The sequence below is a fragment of the Eubalaena glacialis genome, chromosome 3 (assembly GCF_028564815.1).
Source record: "Eubalaena glacialis isolate mEubGla1 chromosome 3, mEubGla1.1.hap2.+ XY, whole genome shotgun sequence".
Classification (NCBI taxonomy): Eukaryota; Metazoa; Chordata; class Mammalia; order Artiodactyla; family Balaenidae; genus Eubalaena; species Eubalaena glacialis.
This window is the reverse complement of record NC_083718.1, coordinates 75,714,411-75,740,950: the sequence shown is the minus strand read 5'-3', so window position 1 is coordinate 75,740,950 and position 26,540 is coordinate 75,714,411. Positions and strand designations below refer to the sequence as shown.

General features: G+C 39.6%; 1 protein-coding gene across 3 annotated transcripts in view; it reads left to right on the top strand.

Annotated features, from left to right (window-relative positions):
- Window positions 1-26,283, top strand: part of ATF6 (activating transcription factor 6) — a 224,163-nt gene extending 197,880 nt beyond the window's left edge. For all 3 annotated transcript variants that reach the window (XM_061183180.1, XM_061183179.1, XM_061183181.1), the window contains one exon: window positions 20,995-26,283. In XM_061183180.1, the coding sequence (XP_061039163.1) occupies window positions 20,995-21,203 (209 nt within the window). In that variant the 3' untranslated portion in view covers window positions 21,204-26,283. The remainder of the gene's footprint in view (window positions 1-20,994) is intronic.
- Window positions 26,284-26,540: the final 257 nt, after the last annotated feature.

The window sequence follows — 26,540 nt, the reverse complement described above, 5'->3', positions numbered from 1 at the left end:
GTAACCAAAGTTAGTTTAGTTAAACAGGGAACAATACAGGAATTGGAAGCAATGTAGGAAATGTAGCAAATTCTTCACTATTCCCTCGATAATTCCTTATTTTTCCAAATCCGTTTTGAGTAGTCTATTTTGAATGTTTTAAAAAAAATTAAAATTCTGCTTAAGGGGAAACAATTTTGCACTAGTTTTTGCCACTTTATTACAAAAAAAGAAGGGAAGACTTTTCACTGTGGGCCTAAGAGCCATATTGGACTTTTTGAGACTCCTCTTACATTGGGCTCATGTATCTTTATTAGAGACAAAGGAGACCTAATAAGGACAGAGTGTGACTTGTGCATCAAGCGGGATATGCTCTGGAATGTTAGGCATACATTAAAAATATTTGTTCCATACTTTTATCTTCACTGACAGATATAAAGCAAAACTAATGGACCTTTTCACTCCAGAGGAAAAAAGTCAAGATGTATAAAATTTAAGATTGAATCGTCCCTTTGTTCTTGTCTCCATCCTTCACCAGCTCTATCTTCTTCACTACCGCTAGTGACTTATTTAAATAAAATACATATCCGACCCTGTTTCTCACTTCCTTAAAACTCTTCAGTGGCTCCCCATTGCCACTGGGGTAAATTCCAAGGTCTGTGTGAACCACCCAGACTCACCTCTCCAGACTCACATCCCGACTATCCACCTCACAGTGTAACTTCAACAACACCTTACACAGAATGTTGCCTCATGACTTCATGTATTGACTAATGCTTATCCCTCTCTAGAATTTCCCCTACCTCTAACCAGGCTGAAGAATCTTTCAGAGTTCAACTCAAGTGGCACCTCCTTCAGAAAGCCGTCCTTTGCCCCCTCCTCACCCCCCAGGCCAGGGAAGGCACCCCTTCTCTTTGTTCTCTTTACACCATATGTATACCCATATAGCATTTATGCTGTGTGATATCTGTTTACATAGCTGCCTCCCTTACTTCATGGTAAACGCCTTGATCTGGGACCAGGTCTTACTCATCTCTCTTTCTCCAGTACACAGCACAGTGCCCAACACATGACAGCTGCTAAGTAAATATTTATGTAGTTGAATCATATTGATCATATGAACAAACTCCCACTGAGAGAACATCTGCCTTGCCTTATATAGCTGAGAAAAGCCCTTGTTTATTACACTCTATTAATTGAGAGCTGCTGTGCTATATATTAAATTGGATACTTTAGTCCCTGCTTAAAAAATAAAGGTTAAATTGAGCATATTCATAGCTCTGTTAAGATTACATAGTGCCTACTAATGCAAAAACATAGTAGTGACGACACTTTACAGTTGTTTGGGATGTGTGATGCCCAGCTGCAGTCTAGTGTAGCTTTCTGTGTTTGGTGGTATTTTGATGAGATGAGCTAATAGTGTAAAAGTAGCAAGTCACTGTTGGTCTGTGGAAGAGATTGGGTAGCAGGCCTTCTCTGCTTGAAAGTCGTGCTTTTTAAAAACTCCCAAGAAATATAGGTTCTTTCAAGAGAGTTTATGGCCTGCATTTTCTAAGTCATAAACCAGCATAGTTTTCAGCCTTCAGCCTGGCTCCCGTAGAGATTAACAGTGACCTATATAAACTATGTGGTCGTTCCAGTTGTTTTACCCAGGAAGGGCCCCAAGATTTTCATTGAAGAAACCCAGAAAGATGTCACGGATCCTGGTGAGAAGTACCAAGTTACCAAAAGCAGGTTGGGATAACTTATCTTGAAAAAGCGGTAGGAAACTTGCCAAATTTTCTAGTGCTTTCTTAGCACTAAAAGAAGACTTAAAGAAGGTTTTAATACTTGCCAAAATTTCCCTTGTGGAACCATTTCTACTGTGTGATAGAGATCTGCTGTTGCAAACCTGTCTCCTTTTTCTTTTCTTTTTTCCTTTTTTTAAAATACGAAGTCATAGAACTTGAAAGGCTCTGGGTAGTGTTTTTAAGATAAACAGATAAATCCCACATTGTTTCTAATGCAGCACCTTCCTCTGGATTCTTTCACTGTCTCCATAATGTAAGTCTTAGTCACACTTGTATTAACAATAGGAACACTCTGCAGTATCTCCTTTCATACAGTGGTGTCACAAGTATTAACTCCTTAACCCTGATACCACCACAGGAAAACGGTAGTCACTGTAATCTCCATTCATTGGAGAGATGGAGAAAATGAATTAACTATGGAGAATGCAGTTGACTTCCTCACCACAAGACCATGAGGCAGTGGAAGGTCACAGCTAGACCCTGGGATCACTGATTCCCAGGCCTCTTCCCTGTGCTCTGATGCCTTTCCGTTCTGCTACTTAGAGAGGTGTACATTGCGTGCTGTGTTAGGTACTTGAATTAATATGTTTAACTCTCACAACCACCCTACAGGTTAGGTATTACCATCCCTATTACAGATGAAGTTACAAAAACTTGCTAGCTACTAATTAGAAAAGCTGGCCTTCAGACCCACGTCTGTGATTCCAAAGTCTGACCTCTCTCCATTGTGCCACACTGACTCCACACAATGACAGTAAGTCACATTTTATTATCTATCACTTTATAGCCTGAAAGTCCTCCACAAAGATTATCACATTTAATTCTTAAGATCTTTGAAAATATGAATGGTTATTATACCCTTTGCAATAAATAAGACACGAGTCAAAATGATCTTATTAAAACCTAAGTCAGGGGCTTCCCTGGTGGCGCAGTGGTTGAGAATCTGCCTGCCAATGCAGGGGACACAGGTTCGAGCCCTGGTCTGGGAGGATCCCACGTGCCACGGAGCAACTAAGCCCGTGAGCCACAACTACTGAGCCTGCGCGTCTGGAGCCTGTGCTCCGCAACAAGAGAGGCCGCGATAGAGGACCGCGCACCGCGATGAAGAGTGGCCCCCACTTGCCGCAACTAGAGAAAGCCCTCGCACAGAAATGAAGACCCAACATAGCCATAAATAAATAAATAAATAAATAAATATAAATTAATTAATTAATTTAAAAAAAAAAAAAAAAACCTAAGTCAGTCAGTGATCCTCCTGCTCAGACTCTCCAGTTGTGCCTCATCTAATTAGAGTAAAGGCCCAAATCTGTGTGACCCGTAAGGAGTCTGGTCCCCTAGCCCCTCTCTGGCTTCATGCCTCCTTCTTTCTCTGCCCCAGTCACACTGGCCTCCTTGCTGTTCCTCAGATGCTCAGGGCCTTTATATTGGCTGTTCCTCCGTCTGAAATGCCCTTTCCCCAGATACCTGCATGACTAGCTGCCTTAGCACTGTCAGGTCTTGACGAAAAAGTCGCCTTTTCACCAAAAATCATCTTCCTGGTCAGGCCTTCCCAGACTACTCTTTGTAAAGTTCTCGTCTAGCCCCCAGCTTTTCATATGCCCCTTCCATGCTTTCGTTTTGTCCTTAATGTTCATCATTTTCAAACATACTATGTATTTGCTTCTCTTGTTTATCGTTGGCCTCCTCCTGCCCACTAGAGTGGACGTGCTGTGAGAAAATGCTGTGAAGATGGACATGCTGTGAGAAAATGCTGTGAAGAAACGCTTTTGTCTGTTTTGTCCACTTCTCAACTCCAGCACCTAGAACAGGCTTGGCACACAGTAAGCACTCTGAAAATATTCAGTGAATGAAAAAGAAATTAGAAAGTGGAAGATCAGAAAGGTAAAGTGATTTTCCCCAGAAAATGCTGTGGCCCAGAGTGTCAGAGTTTAAGCGGACCCTGGTCTTCTGATCCACATTCCATGCTTTTTCAGTTTGGAGCTGAGCTGGGCCAAAATCCAGAAGAGGTTGTAAGTGATTTTATAACATAAAATCCAGTTCATTAGGAATACTTTCTATGTAATTTGTACTTTTAAAACAATTGTTTCATTAATTACTATATCATAGCGGACATAGACCAGTCCTTCCTTTGGACTGTCTCCACACAGCAGGAATAATGAGAAGAGGTATAGAACTTCACATAGACCTAGTATTTTCACCTCACTGTGTTACGTTACAGGATTGGCAAGCATGCCGGCCTCTCATGCAGGGCGACTCTACCAGTGCTTCCTCAGAGTCATCAAAGGGGCAACCAAACCAGAAGGCAAGGCCACTTAAGGCTGGGGAACTAAATCAGGAATAGTACAGTGACACACAGGTTAGGAAAGGAAGTAAGTCTACAGCATGGTCCCACAGTGTTGCCATTCTGAGTTAAGGACATGCACCAGGCTGTCAGACCTAAAAAAGAAATGCACTGGTAAGTCAGGTTGGTGGTTGTCCAACTCTGTACAACAGTTTTGGCAAAGAAGGTTAAATGCAGTGTTTTGCAATGTATCTCAGCCCTGTTCATTTCTTTGGTAAAATTCTCTCTATGGAGAGAGTACATTTATCTGGAGGTGGTGTGCATATCCTTATGAGCTGAAGGCAGCTTTCCAAGCTCCTTCACAAATATTAATTATTAAATGCACAACTTGAGTAAGGTTTGTGATTCCCACTCCTATTATACTGCTTGCACAATGATTTATGACTAACCTGCCATGAACCATGACAAGATAGAACAAATTTGAGAAAGTAAGAATGGCAAGTTAATTACTGAATGTGGGATTTGATCAGTAATCAAATCAAAACTGTTATTTGAAAATAAAACAAAACATCAGCATCCTCAGTCACCTTTCTCTTACTCAATTTCCCTTTGCTCCAGAAGGAACTAACCTCTTCTTTCTCCTTATCCCTGAGCACTTTTATAGCTGCACTTAGTTAAAGGCAACTCTGTTAATTTCTTTGCTTGAACTGAAGTGTCCTTAATTTATTATAACCATTACTCTTGTCGCCGTACCAGCTAGTGTTTGGATTTCACAAATAAGTCTTGCAGTTTCCAAAACACCAACCCATCACTACTGTATTTATTCTTAAATGACTTTTCACTGGGAGAAAGTATAATTATCTGTCACAACAGAACTACAAATAGGATCCTAATAAGTTTACCATTTGTTAATTTCTGTTGCATATAGGCAAATTGTTACATTTTTCTGTAATTTTTTAATATCTTCCTTCTGAACTGTTATTAGTGTTTTCTTTATATATTTTGTCTGCCAACTTGATTGTAAACTACTTACAGATAGAAACTGTGCTATGTAATCATTTGGAGCAGAACACATGCTAATTCTATGAATGATCACAGCTAATCAGGAATTTGGTTAGACATTTCAGCTGAAAGCAGTCCCTGCCCTGATGCCACTCTGGGTCCACCGAACCCACAGCCAGTAGCTTTTATGAGCACATTTTCTGTGTCTCCTACCCAAGTATTTACATAAGACAGCACAGGATCCTTGATTGCAAACCTGCAGAGTCTTTAACAAACAGGAGTGTGAGGAGGGCCCTGTATCCCTGATGTTAACACTCCTGTGAGAACAACTATAGATCCTTTAAGAAGATTATGCTTTGGCTGTAGTAGTGACACCTATTAGGAATTGTTCCATGAGAGAGCATGAGAAATTCTCTGGAGTTCAAAAAATCAAAATGACATCCTTGATAAAAAAAATCTCTTCATGGTATGAGTATCATAGTTGACACCAGGAATCTCTGGGAATTTGGTCTTGAAGCTATTCTCAGAGCATGTGTTGCATACATTCCACACAGGCCTTGGGGGATAGAGCAGGCTTAGCTTTTGGTTTTCAGCAGAGTTTGTCATCTTCGCAGCTGAGTAGAACACTGGAATGTGACATTTACCCAAGTATACCCATTTTTCATTCAGTGTCATTTTCGATGTAGCAGGTCTTATCTTAAAAAAACAAACAACCTCTTTGCTTTTGTGAGTTTAGTTTGTAAAAAAAAAGAGAGCAAGAGACTTCTCTCCATTGGACTTCATCCCTGGGTATCATCCTTCACTCCCTATTCTCACTCTTTCCTCAGCAAGTCACATGACATTTATTGATCAGAGCATTTTATGGTTAATTCACTTCTAAATTTTCCAAAATACCATTTGGCTTCTTGCCAAAGACCTGTATGGTACCGGGATTTACTCAGTAGCTTTGTAAATACAACTGCATCCTTTTTCTGGAAGAAATAGAAATAGGACTGAGAGAAAATGGCTTCCTTGCCAAAAAAGAGAAGTAGCTTTTATGGCTCAGAGAATAACAGTACAATCATAGCAAGAGATGGTTTGTCTGTATCCCACTTTATAATAATTCAAAACTCATGATAAATTCTTGGAAAAGAGGTATTTGTTGTAGGAGTCATAAGTGGTACTATTTGTAGACTTATGTGGTAGTGCATCAGAATTCACAGAATGGAAAAATTACTCGATGCATGGAATAGTATATTCCAAATTATTTTGTGTTATAGAAATCAAAAATATTCTATAGTCCCTAAGCCGCTTCTTTTGAGAATCTGAGAGAAGAGGAAAAGCCAGTCCATTTCTAATTTTTTTGGGGGGGGGTGGGGATGGGGATAGGATATCGGTTCACAGCAGAGCCTTAATTGTACTTGTCAGTGACCTCTATCAGCTGTTCAGTTATGTGTCTTCTAGTTTGTTTCCTCTAAATAAATACAGAGATCTTTCCTCAACTGTTAGACAACTTTTCCAGATTGGTTTCCAATAGTAGCAAAAGGAAAAACCTTTTCCAGTAATTTTCTGATTACTTCATCTGCAAGGGTAAAGTGAACGCTGAAAATGCCACAGTGAGCTTCAGTCATTTATGGGAATGTCTAAAAAGGCATCAGTCAGCAGTTATTTCTTTTCCAGATATCTGCAAGTGATATCTGCATTAGTTTCTTAACTAAGACTTTTTTAAAAATCCTATTTGTTATCAAAGACCTCTGTGTCTAAAAGATAAACTTAAATTTTTTTAAGTTCTGAAAAAGTAAAATCTTAGATGACTCAACACTTGCTTAAATTTCAACTAAGGATGAGATTGAATTAGCAATCTCAGAATCTCAGCATATATTTGGCCTTACCTATTGTTAATGAAACTTGGCTGCAGGCAGGGCTGCACGTTACAAAGCTTGAACAGAGCAATAGAACTATTTATAAATGCAGGCACCTTTATGAAGACGTATTCCCTGGGTTTCACTTATGTAAGCCTACAAAACTATCAGTTGTAAGTAACTGAGGGGAGTAAACACATGAAAGTTCTCAAATGTCCAGGTTTTTCTGAACATTATGTGATTGAAAAGCAGCCAGGTTTACTGCAGACGGAGAACTGCAGACATTTCAGTGGAGAAAATGAGACACAGAATGGCAAATAATGTTGTGGACATTGACCTGTGAGCCTGGTCTCCACTTCCCTTTTACCTCCACTCCTGCCTCTTTTTCTGAGGGGGAAGGAATTCTTTAGTTAAAAACTGAATCCATAGGACAGCCTGTCTCTCCTGAGGGAGCTGCCTTACTCTAATTCTTGTTTAGCTCAGTTCTCTGAGTGTGGCGGCGGGGAATACTAAGAGCACCCTCTTTAAGTCAGCGTCCTGTGGGGCCACTTCCACACAGCCGAGGCCTCATTCATTCATTTATTTAAAAATGTTTATTGAGTGCCTTCTGTGTGCCAGACACTGGGGATTCAGCAATGAAGAAACAGATAAAAATGCCTTGTTCTCAGGGAGCTGACATTCTAGTGTGGCTTCTCCTAGGAGGTGTCCAAGTTGAATGGAGCTTCGGGAGTGGGTGTGTCTGAGAAGCCTCAGGAGTTTACAGAGCCCCCTAACCTGTTTCTGTGCCCTCCAGCAGGTTTTATATCTGAGCTAATGTGGAAGGGAAGAGACACTTCCTCCTATTAAAAAAAAATGCAGAACGGCTGCCTTCAGTGTTATACAAACTGCCTTCTGGCCATATATAAATGACTCACTTTACTGGTTTTTAGTCTGCAATTGCAATACCACGTCAGGTCTCATTCATCTTAACCTGTTGACAGTTGTTTCTAGCGTGTGAGTGAGCTTTTCTGAATGTAGTTGGTATTGTGTGACTATCATTTCCAAAATATTTTAAGGTTCCATCTTATGAATAAAAAGTATGCTAGACTTTTTAGTAGGCTGAGAGTAATAATGACAGTATCAGGCCTCAGGTTCCTTCATCTTCTAAAATTCTGATTCAGTGATTCCTTTTAGAAGCCGAGCCTGCCCAACACAATGGCAGAAATATTGCAGAGAAAGACATTTTAATGCTCTGGGAAGAATGTAAAATTCCCACATATTAACTTTAAATGCAATTACAGAGCCACTATTTTTCAGAAGAAAGAGTGCTCTTTAACCCAATGTTAGTACTTGCAGAGGTTTGGTCCTTAATCTGCCTGCGGGGTAGTTATTCCACGTGTCCTGGTTTTATAGGGAAGTGCTTCTGAACACTGGTTCAGTTCTTACGGTTCTCAAATTTCAGATTGTGACACCACTAAACAGTTTTCTAGTACTTGGTGCCAGTGATTTAATCACTAGAAGCGATAAAGTTATTGGCCATCCCTAGAGTTGGGCCCAGGCCCTAGGCTAAAACTCCAAACTGTGTCTTAGGGCAGCAAATCAGGTCCTAGGTCTAGTTCACTCAGCTTTCAGAATGAATTTTAACCCCAACCCAGTCTTCTCATGGGTCCCTTTGTTGCCACGCATACCTGAAGTTCACTTGTTTTCAGTTTTTGAGGCGCTAATTGAAATTACATAATCAGATTTCAATTTGGTAGTTTAGAAATTCAATTTGAAGAAATAAGTAATAATGTTGTCCTATCCATTTTAAATTTATTTATTTATTTATTTTTGGCTGTGTTGGGTCTTCGTTTCTGTGCGAGGGCTTTCTCTAGTTGCGGCGAGCGGGGGCCACTCTTCATCGCGGTGCGCGGGCCTCTCACTGTCGCGGCCTCTCTTGTTGCGGGGCACAGGCTCCAGACACGCAGGCTCAGTAATTGTGGCTCACGGGCCTAGTTGCTCCGTGGCATGTGGGATCTTCCCAGACCAGGGCTCGAACCCATGTCCCCTGCATCGGCAGGCAGATTCTCAACCACTGCGCCACCAGGGAAGCCCCTGTCCTATCCATTTTAATGACCTTTCAGGGGCTGATAGAGATCAGTGAACTGTAACTCTTTTCTATGATCTGATGAAAAAACCTCTCACATATGTGGGCAGCATTTTCAGGGAAAGAGTAGGCAAGTCCAGGGTAAAGCAAAACTAATACCATTAGTCTTTGAACAATTATGGAATTAGCCAGATTTCCTGAAATCATCCTAGGAAACTATCAAAAGCCCTAGAGGAGCTGAACTTGAGAAAAAGTAGGCACTTGACCATATATAGCTTAGACCTCTGTAGCATAAGCCCCTAAATTTGCCAGGGAATAAATTTCATCTGGTCATCTCTGAAAGAGTCACTGTTGATGGTTATGAATTCAAAATATGAGCTTGGGGTTGAAGAGAAGTGACTTTGGCTGTGTTTCAGAGGTCTTAATAGGATTATTTTTTTGTTTGAAGATGTTAGAAATTCTTTGTTGCTACCACCATTTCTGGAACTATTCTAGGATGGCACTTTCTCAAGTTGGGTCAAAGAATGGTGGAACTTTCATAAAGCAAAGAATTACCTGATGACATGACTAGCAAGTATGAAGGACAGCCTTATTAACCATGTTCTGTATTTTTCATTGTCTGCTGAGAAGGGACTTTGCTAACTCTGGGTATGCAGTGTTGAATGAAACAGACATACTCTTTGACTTTATGGAGTTGATGGTCTAGTGGGGAGGCATACATTAGTAAACAAGTAAGCAAGCCAATGTTTAATTATACATTGTAATAAGTGCTATGAAGGAAAAGAACTGACATGATTTGGGGATGGTACTTGAGTTTTGGTAGTAAGAAAAGGCCTTTCTGAGGAAATGCACTTGTTTGATGTTTTACCAATATTTTAAATGTAATTCTGCTGCTTTTGCAACACTCCTGTAAGCTGCATAAGGGAAGAAACCTCATTTTCTTCTGTAATTCCTTACAGTTTAAGGCCCTCAGTAAATGTTGGTTGACAGTTTTGTGACCCATCATATGGTGTCCATTTTTCTTTAGAAAACTCACCCTCTGTTTAATTTGGATACAGAAAATGGGATCTAAATGCTTATAAGAGTCTGTAACCATGCCTAGCACATAGTCAGTGTGCAAACACTTGTTGAATGAATGAATCAAGGTTACAAACTGAGTTTGGTTTCTCAGTTAAAAGTAATCAGTGATCTGATGAAACCACAGACCTACCCTTTTCCTTCATGCCCATTCTTTTTTTTTTTTTAATTTTTATTGTAGTATAGTTGATTTACAGTGTTGTGTGAGTTTCAGGCATACAGTAAAGTGAATCAGTTATACATATACATATACCCACTCTTTTTCAGATTCTTTTCCCATATAGGTCATTACAGAGTATTGAGTAGAGTTCCCTGTGCTATACAGTAGGTCCTTATTAATTATCTATTTTATATATAGTAGTGTGTAGATGTCAATCCCAATCTCCCAATTTATTCCCCCCACCTCCCTGCTTTCCCCCTTGGTACATAAGTTTGTTTTCTACATCTGTGACTCTATTTCTGTTTTGTAAATAAGTCCATTCATACCCTTTTTATAGATTCCACACATAAGCAATATCATATGATACTTGTCTTTCTCTGTCTGACTGACTTCACTGAGTATGACAATCTTTAGGTCCATCCATGTTGCTGCAAATGGCATTATTTCATTCTTTTTTATGACTGAGTAATGTTCCATTGTATATATGTACCACATCTTCATTTTTATTTTATTTATTTTTTACATCTTTATTGGAGTATAATTGCTTTACAATGTTGTGTTGGTTTCTGCTGTATAACAAAGTGAATCAGCTATATGTATACATATATCCCCATGTCCCCTCCCTCTTGAGCCTCGCTCCCACCCTCCCTATCCCATCCCTCTAGGTGGTCACAAAGCACCAAGCTGATCTCCCTGTGCCATGCAGATGCTTCCCACTAGCTATCTATTTTACATTTGGTAGTGTATATATGTCCATGCCACTCTCTCACTTCGTCCCAGCTTCCCCTCCCCCACCCCCTGTGTCCTCAGGTCCATTCTCTACATCTGCATCTTTATTCCTGTCCTGCCCCTAGGTTCATCAGAACCATTTTTTTTAAAAATGCCATATATATGTGTTAGCATATGGTATTTGTTTTTCTCTTTCTGACTTATTTCGCTCTGTACGACAGTCTCTAGGTCCACCCACCTCACTACAAATAACTCAATTTCGTTTCTTTTTATGGCTGAGTAATATTCCATTGTATATATGTGCCACATCTTCTTTATCCATTCCTCTGTCAAGGGACATTTAGGTTGCTGCTATGTCCTGGCTATCGTAAATAGTGCTGCAATGAACATTGGGGTGCATGTATCATTTCAAATTATGGTTTTCTCTGGATATATACCCAGGAGTGGGATTGCAGGATCAGGTAGCTCTGTTTTTAGTTTTTTAAGGAACCTCCATACAGTTCTCCATAGTGGCTGTACCAGTTTACATTCCCACCAACAGTGTAGGAGGGTTCCCTTTTCCCCACACCCTCTCCAGCACTTACTGTTTGTAGATTTTTTGATGATGGCCATTCTGACCAGTGCAAGGTGATACCTCATTGTAGTTTTAATTTGCATTTCTCTAATAATTTATGATGTTGAGCATCTTTTCATGTGCTTTTTGGCCATCTGTATTTCTTCTTTGGAGAAATGTCTATTTAGATCTTCCGCCCATTTTTTGATTGGGTTGTTCGTTTTTTGTTTTTTGATATTGAACTGCATCTGCTGTTTGTATATTTTGGGGATTAATCCCTTGTCGGTTGCTTTGTTTGCAGATATTTTCTTCCATTCTGTGGGTTCATGCCCATCCTTCTTAACACACATGTTCCCATCAATTCTTTCCCCAAGAGTACCATTTGGTTTCAGGACTCCATCTGTCTTGTCTGCAGATAACTCCAAAATTACAGTTCTAGCTCTGTTTTCTCCTGCCAGTCAGTCTTCTAGCCCTGTTTTTTCCTACCAATCAGTCCTTACCCCTATTTCCTACTGCTTGCCTGTCCTCTGCACTAAAACGTCCCGGAATCTCAGACATATGTGCACTCAACTCCTCCCTCGACAGCTGCATGGCTCACTCCTCACCTCCTGAGGTCTTTATTCAGAGGTCACCCTCTCAGAGAGACCTCCCCTGGGCACCACATCTAAAACTGCAAACCACTCCCCACACCCCCACTTTCATTCCCTGATCAGCTTCTGGGCTTGATTTTTCTCCATACCACTTATTTAACATTCTATATACTAAACATATTTATTTTATGACTCTACCCTCTCACTTTCACCTTTTATAAGAATTAAGCTCTATGAGGACAAGGATTTTTTTTTCTTCTGTTTTGTTCACCACTGTTTCCTCAGTGCCTGGCACATGGTAGGAATTCAGTAAATATTTGTTGAATTAATAAATATATATAGTGTTCAGGCATTATATATTATTATGCTTATATTGCATTAGAAGACACAGTGAGCAAGTCAGGTGCTTGAACCAATATGTACTATCACTGCGAATGCAACAGCTACAAATGCAAACTGATACTAGAGTTTCCTGATAGCGACCCAGATACCAAGATTGTATTTGCCACTGGTGATGTGATTTTCTGAAATGATGAATAATTCTTGGTTAAGTTCAGAAAAAAACAATATTCCCAGCATAGTGGAGCGGTTATAAGAATGTATTGTAAAGACACACTGCCTAGGTTTGAACTTCCTGCTCTGCCATTTGTCACCTGAGTGGCTAATCACATGATGTTTCTATGTTCCAGTTTTCTCATCTATAAAATGGGGAATAATAATAATAATACCTGAATTAGGAGGTTGTTTTGAGAATTAGATGAACAGTGTCTGGCATACAGAAGCACGAGGTGTTATTAAATAAATAAATTATTATTCAGTAGTTTATTCCTGGAAATTTAGTGTATATAAAACTCATGTAAAAGTGCTCTATATTTAAATGTAAAACAGTGAGTTTATTACTATAGTAATAATCAGGGGTTTTTTTTTAGCCTATGTGAATATTGTATGAGATACAGGACAGTTTTGCATGGGACTGTCCCTGTGCATTACAGACTGTTCAGCTTCCCGGCCCCTGCCCATTAAATTTTAGTAGTTCCCTTCAATCATCATGACCACTACAAGTGCTCCTTAAGGGTTGGTGGGTTTTGTATACATTGTTCTAGGCCCATACACTTTTTTAATGAAATTATTATAGATCTTCTAACTAGATAAGCTCTTTCTCATCTGCCTCCCCATTGTTCAGGAATGTAACACCCATGTAATATTTAACAAATTCTACTAATACCTATCCTTCTCACACTGTTCTGAAAAATTGAAGAGAGAACACACCCAAATTCATTCTATGAGGCCACCATTACCCTGATACCAAAACCAGACAAAGACCCTACAAAAAAAGAAAATTACAGGTCAACATCTCTGATGACTATAGATGCAAAAATCCACAACAAAATATTAGGAAGCCAAATTCAACAATATATAAAAAGGATCGTACATCATGATCAAGTAGGATTTATTCCAGGGATGCAAGGATGGCTCAATATCTACAAATCAATCAATGTGATACATCACATTAACAAAAGGAAGGATAAAAATCACATGATTATCTCAATAGACACAGAAAAAGCACTTGACAAAATCCAACATCCATTCATGATAGAAACTCTTATCAAAGTGGGTATAGTGCGAACATATCTAAACATAATAAAGGCCATTTATGACAAACCCACAGTTAATATCATACTCAACAATGAAAAGCTAAAAGCTTTTCCTGTAGCATCAGGAATAAGATAAGGATGCCCACTCTCACCACTTCTTTTTAACATGGTATTGGAAGTCCTAGCCACAGCAATCAGACAAGAAATAAAAGGCATCCAAATTGGAAGGGAAGAAGTAAAACTGTCACTGTTTGCAGATGACATGATACTCTATATAGAAAACCCTAAAGAGTCCACCAAAAAAAACCTATTAGAACTAATAAATTAATTCATCAAGGTTGCAGGATGCAAGATTAATATAGAGAAATATGTTGCTTTCCTATATACTAATAATGAACTATCGGAAGGAGAATTCAAGAATACAGTCAATTGCATCAAAAAGAATAAAATACCTAGGAACAAATTTAACCAAGGAGGTGAAAGATCTGTACTCTGAAAACTGTAAGTCATTGATGAAGGAAATTGAAGACAACACAAATAAATGTAAAGATATCCTGTGCTCATGGATTGGAAGAATTAATCTTGTTAAAGTGACAGTACTACCCAAAGCAATCTACAGATTTAATGCAATCCCTATCAAAATACGCATGACATTTTTCACAGAACTAGAACAAACAATTCTAAAAATTTTATATGGAACCACAAAAGACCTCGAATAGCCAAAGCAATCTTGAGAAGAAAGAACAAAGCTGGAGGTATCACACTCCCTGACTTGAGACTATACTACAAAGCTACAGTCATCAAAATAGTATGGTACTGTATACAGATACATAGATCAATGGAACAGAATAGACAGCCTAGAAACAAACCCACACACAGTCAATTAATCTATGACAAAGGCGGCAAGAATATACAATGGAGAAAAGACAGTCTCTTCAATAAGTGGTACTGGGAAAACTGGACAGCTACATATAAAAGAATGAAAATAGAACATCCTCTAGCACCATATATAAAAATAAACTCAAAATGGATTAAAGACCTAAGTGTAAGACCAGAAACCATAAAACTCCTAGAAGAAAACATAGACAAAACACTCTGACAAAAATTGTAGCACTATTTTTTAGGATCTGTCTCCTAAAGCGGAGGAAATAAAAATAAAAGTAAATAAATGGGACCTAATTAAACTTAAGTTTTGAAACCATTGACAAAATGAGAAGACAGCATTTTCGGAGAAAATGGGAGAATGGGAGAAAATATTTGCAATGATATGACCAGTAAGGGGTTAATATCCAAAATGTATATAAACAGCTCATACAACTCAACTTTGAAAAGACAAACAACCCAATTAAAAAATGGGCAGAAGACCTGAATAGACGTTTATCCAAAGAAGACATACAGGTGGCCAACGGGCATATGAAAAGATGCCCAACATCACTCATTATTAGAGAAATGCAAATCAAAACACAATGAGGTATCACCTCACACCCATCAGAATGGCTATCATCAAAAAGACCACAAATAACAAATGTTGGAGAGGATGTGGAGAAAAGGGAACGCTTATACACTGTTGGTGGAAATGTAAATTGGTGCAGCCACTATGGAAAACAGTATGGAGGTTCCTCAAGAAAATAAAAATAAAACTACCATATGATCCAGCAATTCCCCTCCTGGGTATATATCTGAAAAAAATGAAAACACTAATTCAAAAAGACACATGCACCTCAATGTTCATGACAGCGTTATTTACAATAGCCAAGATATGGAAGTAACTTAAGCATCTATCAACATATGAATGGATTAAGAAGATGTGGTATATATCTGCAATGGAATACTACTCAACCATAAAAAAGAAGGAAATTCTGCCATTTGCAACAACATGGATGGACCTGGAGAGTATTATGCTTAGTGAAGTAAGTCAGACAGAGAAAGACAAATACTGTATGTTATCACTTATATGTGGAATCTAAAAAATAAAATGACTGAATATAACAAAACAGAAACTGATTCACAGATACAGAGAACCAACTAGTGGTTACCAGTAGGGAGAGGGAAGGGGGAGAGGCAAGATAAGGGTAGGGAATAAAGAAGTAGAAACTACTATGTATAAAGTAAATAAACTACAGGCATATATTGTACAGCACAGGGAATATAGCCAATATTTTATAATAATTTTAAATGGAGTCAAATATATAAAAATACTGAATCAGTATGTTGTACAACTGAAACTTATGTAATGTAGTAAATCAACTATACTTCAATAAAAAAATATACACATGTATTTTTTAAATATTTAACAAATTCTGATTTGTCTTGCAGTTAAACAAATAATATCCCTCCCACCATCCCTCCCTGCCTTTGGACACTCACAGCCTGAAATCTCTCCACTGTCCCGGAAACGGCAAAGGGCAGACATGGTGGTTGCTAGGAGCTCTTTGCTCCTGCAAGTGTTCTCCCTTATGTCTCCAGAAAAATTCTTCAATTCGGAAGCATATTTTGTGTTTCCATCTGCAATACGACTGGTACTTACTCACTCAGTCTTCTTCCCCACTGATGAGGGAGAGGTTCTATCTAGTTCTACCACTGATCCCCCACCCGCTACCTTCAGAAAGGCCCGATGTTTCTTAAAGGAGCCAAACCTCTTTTCTATAAGTATTTTAACATATTCAGTGACATGGAACATTTATATATTGGTTATAACAGAAAAAGATCAATACTGGAGTTTTCATGGAAGGTTTCTTAGAAGTGGGATTTGAAATGGGCCTTAAAGGGTTAATAGAAATTGACTGGATGGAGAATTTGGGTAGAGAAGAACAGAAAGAGCTTTTTAATTTTTTTTTCCAAGCAGAGGATAAAGTACTAGCAGAGATACAATGCATGGTGCTCTGGGATGGTCAAAACCAGGACTCCGGTTAAAAATTGGAGATAAGATTGGTTAGACATAGTGAAGTCAGCTTAGGAAGTTTTTGAAAGCCACCGAAAAAATGTGATGTTTTACCCCTTATTGTTCATTGTATTCCCGCCTTCCTTTCCCTTTGTCTCCTTTGTCGCCTCTTTCTTACCCTTTTGGATTTCTTTCCTGATTTTTCCACTTGTTTGTTTTGGGTGCAGGTATCTCTTGTGATCAGTGGAAGGGGGGATTTTTATTTACCTTCCATGTTCCCCCATGTACACACACATACCCCACACCCTATAGGATTCAGGCACAGGTACTGACAGCCTGTCACTGCCTGTCACCAGCCTAGCTTACACAGAGCAAACTGCCTCTTGTTAGGATTGGTGTCTGATTCTGAACAGAAATCTTGTTTTATCATACACAGTCTTTGTAAAGCACTGGTGAAGTCTTGTCATTTTTTAAAATTGAACTTTCTGTGAAATTTGGGGGTATTTAAATTCTGTTTATGGTTAAGGTCCTGGTGTGCGTGTTAGTCATCTCCCAGCTAACAGCCTCTTGGCAGGCCATTCTTCATTCAGTTATTGTGTGTTTACAGGCTGTTCAGAATTCCACATTGCCTAGAGTTTTTCCACCTCCAGTGTCCAGGCACTTTTTTTCTTGCTTTCCCAACTCTTCTGGGCATTCAGACTCACTTTTTAGTGCTCATGTTTGAAGCCAGTCATCTCTTTTCCTTTTTATTTGCCTGATTAATTTTGAATTTGAAGTATTCATATTTTACATCTTTTTCCTGACTCAGGTCAGTGTTTCTTCTCATTCTGTTTACTTCAGAAGTCCCAGAACATAAGATTATTTATATCGCTTGTGCAGTACCCAAATGTTTGCTAATAGAAGAGGGAAAGTGAACCTTTAACATCTGTGCTCCATACTGTAACTTTTGGTTCTGTTTTTCCCAAATAGTCACTGTCTTCTTCATTAAGTACACAAAAATCCTTCAGCAGTCTTTTCACATAACTCAGCTCTAACAACTCCCTAGTTGTTTACTTTGTTCCCTCTTGTCGGCAAGCCCATGAGCTGTGATGTTTTCTCTTATTACTGGGGCACTGCCCATTCATAATGGAGGCCTGGCCCTTAATGAAAGTGTGCTGTCCGTCCTCAGCCTCTCGCATCCTGCCTGGGTTTTCCTTCAGAGGCTGTCCCTCTCCTCCCTGCCTGAGCCACCAGAGTTTTCAGGTTCTCATCTCTCCAGTTAGAACCTCCTCTGGTTTATTTTATTCACGCCGAGGCACAAATTATAGGCAACAGTTGAAAATGTCCTTTCCAAGGGTGGTCAGTTATTAACTGTGCTCAAAGTCTGGAAGTAAAGGATAACGGGAGCTTCGTCTGCCACTTGTGGGAGGGGTTTTGGAGCCTCTCTGCTGCTCCTGGAAGCAGATCATGTGAACAGATGCCCGACAGCGCAGGGGAGGGCCCTGTGAAGCCCGCGAGTGATCATAAGCTGTTTCCCATTCTGTCCTCCTTTAATTAAAATAATTAGAGCCTCATCAGTAATAGAGACCACCTCACTCACTATCCAAGGGGGTCAATACTGAAACACCCAAAGGACTTCTATAAGGTCCCACAGAGTAGACTGAAGAAAAGAAATTGCTGTAGCCCCTTTAACTATTTTCTAGAGGTGTTGGGTAACTTGGGATTCCTCATGGCGTGTCACTTTAAACCTAAATTTTCCAGCTTGTCATTCAGAAGGGGCTTCCTAAATTCGGTTTAAGGCATTCATATCCTATCTGGTAGAATCTTCTTCTAGTAATGCTGACAGTTTCCTTGGCCTAGAAGTTCAGAAAGGAGTGAAGAACAGAATCCATTTTAAAGCCACCCAAACCATACCTAGCATGAGCCTTCGGTTGGGCTTAGGATAACAGTACCATTTCAGCCATGACTAGGGACTCCCAGGTTTTGGAATCAGGTCGCAGCTTTAGTTTTCCCCCAAGCATCTGAGCACATATCACCAGGTTTTTCATCTCTTCCCAACATTTAAGATATTAAAGAACTCCAGTTATCTGTTTAAACCATAGCAGGCGCATGGGCCCTAATAACTTCTGCAGGTGGTATGGGCTATATGACAGAACCTAGTCTTGATCTTAAACTGTCATCTGGATTCCGAGTTAATCTAGGAAAGTAGTAAAAATTAGTAATGTATATTACATGTCTTTTATACATGTGTTTTTTCATTATTTAGTCATCTGTGTCTCAGTGTGTCCGTGTGTGTGTGTATATGCACACAGTCTTTCAGTTTTTCTAAAACAGAGAGGGACCGTGGTTCCAAAAGGAAATGACTAGTGTGGCACCTTGAAATCTGAACCCTGTCACATGTTCTGAATGTAATGACTCCAAATACATTAACAGGTTGTCTTTCTTCCATTGCCTACTTTTTGGAAAAGAAAACACTTTGATAGGAAACGTTGGCTAACTTACAGCCAATCAGATTTAATTCTCTAAAGATAAGTAAATGATTTGATAGCCATTACAAAGTGGCAGGAGTTGTAATATTGGAGTTAAGTGTCCATAGCAATGGTCTTAAAGAATAGGTAGGGTTAGTTAATACGCAGCAGCAACCAACTGCTCTTCATTGCTAGTAAGGCTGGGAAAGAAGGAAATTAGCTTCAACTGTAATTGAAGAGATTTATAAGACTTGTAATGGGAAATTCACCATCAATGGAGACTATTTTAGAGATTGACACAGGCAATCAACCAATAGAAGTGGAATAATGATGTCTTCCATTGGCTTTAAAATGGAATATATGATCTGCTCAAGGCACTTAAAGTTGATAGATTATTAGATTTAATAGTTTTTAACATTTAGGGAGTCATAGACCTCATTAAGAATCTGATGTACCCCCTCTCCAGAAAAATGCACATACAAATAAAACTTTGCATGCAATTTCAGGGAACTTATGGACTCCCTGAAGTCTGTGCATTAGACCCTAATTTAAGACACCCCGGATTAGATGATCTCCTTAAGTCATTTCCTGCCTCGTTAAGTTACAAGCTCCATAGTTCAATTTTCCCAAACATAATGGAATCTGAGGATCAAATGTCAAACTTTGGATTTTCTTCCTCTGGATTTGTAATACTTGGCACGCATGGTGTAGTAGTAAAAAAAAAGAAAAGATAATGGAATAGAAAGAATTCTACTTTTAAATTCAATTCTTTGCCCTAGAGAAGCCAAATGTTTAATTTTGAAATCACTGGTTGGCTGTATATTCATCTTCATGAAAAGGCAGTACAGGACTAGGCCTTCGCCAGCATTCTTCCTGGTCCCACACCCAGCTCTGGATTCATGGTTGAAAATGCAAACTGAGGTGCCACGTTGACTCCCCGCATTCTTCCAAGTTTACACATCTTCTAACTGCATTGCTATGAATGTCCAGCTGGTCTTGAAAGATGTTATCTATTTATAATTCTTCCATCAGTTTTATGCCCAAGTTTCATTGACTACAAGTTGGAAAATGACCACCTAGAATTACAAATCGGGGAATAATTTGGCCTTCTCCCGAAAATAAAGAGCTTTTGTCCTCATAGGAAGAATGGAGTGTAGTACATGTCTGTGTATATTAAACTCAGGATAGTAAGTTACCCCATATGTGTTAAGCATGGCTCTATATGGTTTTTCCCGTTCCCTTATGCCAATAGCCTCTAGTTTACCTGGAAGTCCTTATAGCATTCCTTTTAATCCCAAGTTGGAAATGTATTGCTCTCTTTGTACCTGGAATCCAGAACTCTGAAATTAAGGACTGCCTTAATACGGACCAGAAGTGACGGTGGCCTCTGGGAAAGAGCATGATTGTCAGATGGCTACAACTTGTTGTCAGTCTTCACTGTATTTTATGTTCCTAAGCACAAATCTTTAAATTCATAGTTGGGAATGTCTTAATGAAATTAGAAATATTACTGATGAACAGGAGCCAAGCAGTCTTGGCCAAGGTCTCCTTACCTTTCTCATGATATGGTGGTCCTTTCGACAATTATTCCTTCCCACTGTTGAAAGGGAAGGGGAGAACTTAAGTATTCTTCCCTCTCCACTCTCCCCTCCCCCAACTAAAATCTCCTGCTGTTCCAGTTGCTCCAGCCATGGTGATACACCGCATGGAAAGCATACAAGACATATAATATCTGTGGACAGATAGTCTGTGGTATTAACTCTGACAGTGGCTCCAGTCTTTATTGAGCCAATGAAGGTTGTTTGGGAACTAGAATTGAGGAGAGGACAGGCCATCCTGGCACTGTAGCTCTGCTTGGTGACTGATGAAGTCTTTCTGTACCCTTGAAAGCGTGTTGACTGTTCACACCCTTGAAGCGCATTGATGTCTTTCTGGGATTGAAGCTTATAGCAGAATTGCACATTCTGTTGAATAGTTATTCCTTGTGTTTATTTCTCTCTGCAGAGAATGTGATCAATGGGCAGGATTACGAAGTGATGATGCAGATTGACTGTCAGGTGATGGACACCAGGATCCTCCACATCAAAAGCTCGTCAGTTCCTCCTTACCTCCGAGATCAGCAGAGGAATCAAACCAACACCTTCTTTGGTTCCCCTCCAGCAGCCACAGAGGCAGCCCACGTTGTCAGCACCATCCCTGAGTCACTACAGTAGTACCCAGGGGCTACAATGGAAAACTAAGGATGGGACCCTGCCAGACTGGTGAGTGGATGAGAGAAATGCTTCTTTCTGCCTTGGTGGCAAGCAGAGAACTGCCTCATAATAGAATTCAACAGATAGAAGAGAAGAAAAGAAGCTGCTCTATTTTTCACCATCTGCCCATCTACTTGGAAAGCACTGGAACTCAGACACAAGGGGAGCAGCATATCTCCACAGGCACGTGTAGCCCTGCATCCTCCACTGTTGTCTGGTTTAGATATTTTTTTCTGTACCTTTCTAAATTGCTTTTCCCTCTGTATTCGTTTTGTGTTTAAATAGTCATATCCTTTCAAATAAGATCCACTTCCCCTCTCTGCCATTTCACTTATTGGTATGGTAAAGAGACTTTTATTTAACAGCACCCAGATGTTTCCACTCATTAGATCTTTCATCAACTTAATGCAAACCAATTGTGGATGTGTGCTTATTGGAAAGCAAATGTCAAAACCAGAAGAGCCGAAAGCATCCCCAAAAGAGTCAGAACAATTTGGAGTTTCAGGTAAAGGGGAAAATCCCCCGGTGGTAAAGTTTATCTTGCGATTTGCGGTTCACATCTGAGACTACATGTGAACAACTGTATTGGGGTCGGAGGTGGGTAGCAGATTTGCGAGAATGAAATGGAAGAGAAGGCGGGCTGTGAAAGAGGAGATAGCTTCATTAATACATATGTTTAAAACACTGAAAGTTTGATGTGATTGCAGTTTAAGATTAAAGCCACAGCTACCGTTTATTCTGAGGGCCATGGGCCACTGAGTGTTAGCACACGTACTTATGTCTTCTCTTTAGTAATCTGGTTCAGATCCTCAAGGACCACAGGACAAATCCTTCATTTTTATTGTGAATCTCCACACACTACACACCTTCTATTGATATGATACCCAGTTCAGCTAAGGAGCATGTAGGTGACTTTACATTTAAACAAACAAGAGCTTTTTCTCTTGAGAATTGACAAGTATTTACTCCTTTAAGACTATGCAGACAGGCAAGTCAGATTCCTGCTGGTGGAGTGCATCCCATAGTACGGCAATCATTTTCAATTCTCCAGTGAAAAAGCCGTGAAGGAATTAACTCTTTTGTCCTCCCATTATTAAAAACAAAAACAAAACAGAAAAATATCTTACTTTGTTCACTTGTACTTTGACTGTCTTCTCTGTGATTTCTACCTTCAGCTTCTAAAAGTGAGTCTTCTACCCTCTCCTCCTACGAAACTTTTGAATTTCTCCATCGAATTCATTCTGCAAACACTGCTTCCTGTCCTAATTGACTTGCTCTTGTCAGATTTCTTCCCTTCCATTCCACACTGTATCAATCTCTTCCTCCTTGCAAGAAAAGGAAAGAGACATTATATCAACTCCTCAAGGACTACCTTTAGTGAGTTAGTTTTCTGCCTGTGAAATTAGGCGTGGCTCCTAAATAATTTTGAAGACTCACCAGCACTTCTGTCTGGACAGTGGTGCCTCTCTGCTCAAGCCAATGAGACGCTTTCAGAGGAAATCAGTTTCACTCTTGTGAGGGGAAGAAGGGGACTCTTGCTCTATTCCCGGGGAATCTGGAGTTTGAAAAGTATCCATTAGCCATGTACAAACTATTTTAAGTCAGGGCAGCACTCCTCTCTGATTCGGCTGCCCCAGGCAGTTTTCAGACAAGAACCATTTTCCCTGGGGACCACTCTTCCTTCTAAGGGGCGCCAAGGAATAGAAGGCAAGTGCCCAAGAAGACCTTTAGGTTGCAGGGCAGTCTTCTCATGCAATGTCTTCTCCTGGCCCTGCTCCTTCCCATTCTGTCCTGTGAATTAGCCAAACAAGAGGCTGCTACCATGGCTAGTAGGCAGTGGCAACACGGTCATTCCCAAGCTGCCAATCTTCTCCTGCAGCTGTCGTAGTTATCACGGTGGATGCAAATACAGTGTGTGTGGAGTGATTGTAGATGGTGCTTCCTTCCTCTCCTTTGCACTGAATCACACAAAAACAAACCATCACGTGGATTTCTTGTTTGGGGCACTTGCTTTTACTTTATCCCTCTATTCCCAGCTTTTCCTGTGTGCATTTTACCAACTGGTCAGACTGAAGACTTAAGTATGTTATGTCACGTTAATGCCTCTCTTTCAGGTGAAAGTGTGGGTTAGGGGTACCTGTGAAGTGACCATGAAAAGCAGTCTGGGAGCCTTGCCTCCTTCTCTTTTCACTCACTGACCCTTCCACCCCTTGTCATGACCCGTTCTTGAACTGATCTTTTTGAGATGAGGGAACAGGATTCTCCTCAGGATAAAGTTTCAGGAAATGAGTGAAAGGCAGCTGACAAGTATTCTACTTTTTAAACTGCTGTCAAGACTACTGTTAATCTCTGGGCACAATGGTAGTTTTTATTGTCATGTCGGTACATTAGCTCGAGGTCCTTTAGGAAACGGAAAGTTGCTCTGCCTGATGAATAAATTAAGCTGGTCTTTTGGCTTAATTGTTTTGGTGAGATGGCCTTTTGGGGATTGCAGCCAGGAATTATGGGGGACGCGTGTGTGTGTGTGTGTGTGTGTGTGTATGTGTGTGTGTGTGTGTGTAATTTTTTAATTTATTGAGTTTTTAAGTGGCATTTTGCAAGCTTGTGAGAATGTTTGTTAGATGAGCTCATGGAGGAGGCAAGTCCGCCTGTTATTAGGTGACTCTGTGCCCTTTGGGCCACCAGTACTGCTGTCTTGGGAGGTGATGGCAGAGACTGCTGGGAATGGTTTTTCCACCTGGTTGCAAGTTCCAAGTTTTTAAGGCTTAATGGAAGTGGATGTTCCCTCATGCTGTCTACTGAGTCAGACGTCAGGAGCTTCTTCCCCGTGGGGTTAACTCACTCAGCAGAACAGGGACACAGCTCCATTAGGGCGGCAGTGTAAAATGCCTCTTTCCACAGTTAGGGTTTGTGAAAGGATCATCTTGAAACAAATGTATTGCTTGCCATTCTTGCAGTTTAGGTTATTGGGTGGGGTTTGTCTTTTCACAAGTGAAAAATCCCCTGTGATTATAAAAGCTCAGAGCATCTTCTAATTTTTTTTTTTTTAAATGACTACAGTCCCAGAACAAAGCTGGCATTTCCTTGCCTTTTCTTGTTAGCAGGAAGTAGACATGGCGGTATTTGAAAGCAGCAGTGTTATATGAGTCATTCTTGAGTGTTCTGAATAAACACTACTTAGAAACACAAGAAACTTGGGATTCAAACTGATTTTTCTAGCATTTTAAAAGAGACACTGTCCTGATCAAACTTTCCTGGCTTGAATCTTCCTCCTGGGAATGAACCCCCAGTAGTCACAGCAATGACACTCTGATAAGATGCTGCTGCTGTGGCATTTGGAGTGATTAAAACTGGAGAACTCTCAAGCTCCTTGCAATTTTTGTACTATTTTCTGATTCTTGCCATTTCACTAAGCTCAGGTTGTGAAACTTGACAGACTATCAGAAAAACTTGTAATTGTACTAGACTTTCTAACAAACACTTTGAAAAGTTTCAAAGCAGCTTCCACTTTCAACTATCTATTGGAAGTAACCACTTTTACTGAAGAGCCAGAGTAAGAGCCCATGCCCCCTTCAGTCTGACCACATGGAAATTTTCCACCATGAAAGCCCTCTTTCCACTGCATACTGCTGGGCCAACTCAGCTTCCTGCTGCAGAGTCATAGGCCTGAACTTCAAATGAGACCTTGCATACTATTGGCTGTTTTTGTACGAATTAACCTCTCAAATAAGATTGCTTAATGACCAAATTGATAGACATTTATTACCCCCTATGGATCCCTCATTCTTTGCGAAAATGTGATTTCTGTCAGTCCTGAGTCATTTTAATTTACAGAAATTAGGATCTTTGCTGCTAATAGGATTACTAATTATAACTTTTACCTTAAAAACAAGAATAAAGCTTAAAGAAAGAAAATGAAATGTAAAACATTTTTATTCTTACCCCTGACAATATTTGGGATGGAGCAATTCCTGTTTCCCTAGGGGTTGTGGTTGATTTGTAATTTTCTAGGAAACAGAATATTGGACTACCCCCAAAAATGTTGCTGGAGTCCAGATGCAACTATGCACATTAAAAAAAAAAAAAAAGTTTTCTCTTACCTGAAAAAAGAAATCAGAATGTATCCTGTTAACTTATATTTTTAAAGACTAAGCTTAAAACAAAGTTTATTTTGGATAAGACTAGCACTTTTAGCAGTTTATTCTAATATCTGTGTGTTAATATCTATGTTGATATCTGTCAGAATTTATAAAAAGAAGGATGACAAAGGTATCTTGATCAGGAAACTTGATCCTACGTACGAATCATGTCATGGCTAGTCACTGTGAAATAGTGGACACCATAGTCAGCATATTAGTTTGCTGCCTTAGAGACTTTTAGCACATTAAAAGACTTTAAATTATATTAAGTTGGGGAACCAAGGAGTAAATAAATCATAGTTTATCATTTGCCAAGGTCAACAAACAGCACACTGTCTTGCTGCTTGCCCCCAGTGGTGTCGGTGACCATTAGTTAATAAGCAAACCAGGAAGTTTGGCATATCCCCCAACAGGACCATCCCAGATAGACATTAGCAGGTTGACTCTCACAGTAAATGTATATTGGACCATTTTAACTCACACTCAGCCCTAATTTCTAGGTCAGTCATTTTCATAAAAGATGGTGGGAAAAGAAATAGAACTTTAGATGGAAACTGCTGTGCACTACTGGCCTTAGAGATACTAGTTTCTTGTTGTCATGTTGCCAATATGGTTAGGCTAAGACCAAAAGTGCTTCTCCCCTGGAGCCATTAGAACCTGAGGAGAGAGTGTTAGAGATGCCATTTCACCAGGGTTTTCTTTCTGAGGGTTGTATCCATGCTCAGTTAAGAATGGGTTAAAGATGCAGAGGAAAGATGTACCATTCTCTCCCTTAATACTTATGTTGGTTTACAACACATAAAGAAACAATGACAACAGACTGTGTCATGCTTTTAAGCAAGTCTTTATAATGCAATACTTGTTCCTTGTCTAAAGTTCAAATAAAGAATTTTTAAACTTGCCTTGTTTTGTTTTGTATGTAGAAAGAGAAAAAAAGACCCAAAATGAATCTTCAGTGTTAAGTGATTAGTAATGAGAAGGGAAGCCTAAAATGGTTTTGTGGCCTGTTACTGTTTAGATGAAACAATTGAACTCTTTTCCACTCTTTTTCCCAACCTGGTTAAGTAAAAGTTTCCTTTATTGTGTCCAAATATTTGAACTACAGTCTTACTAAGGGGAAAAAAAAAATTGTCTAAAAACTTATACTTTGTCCTTCTAC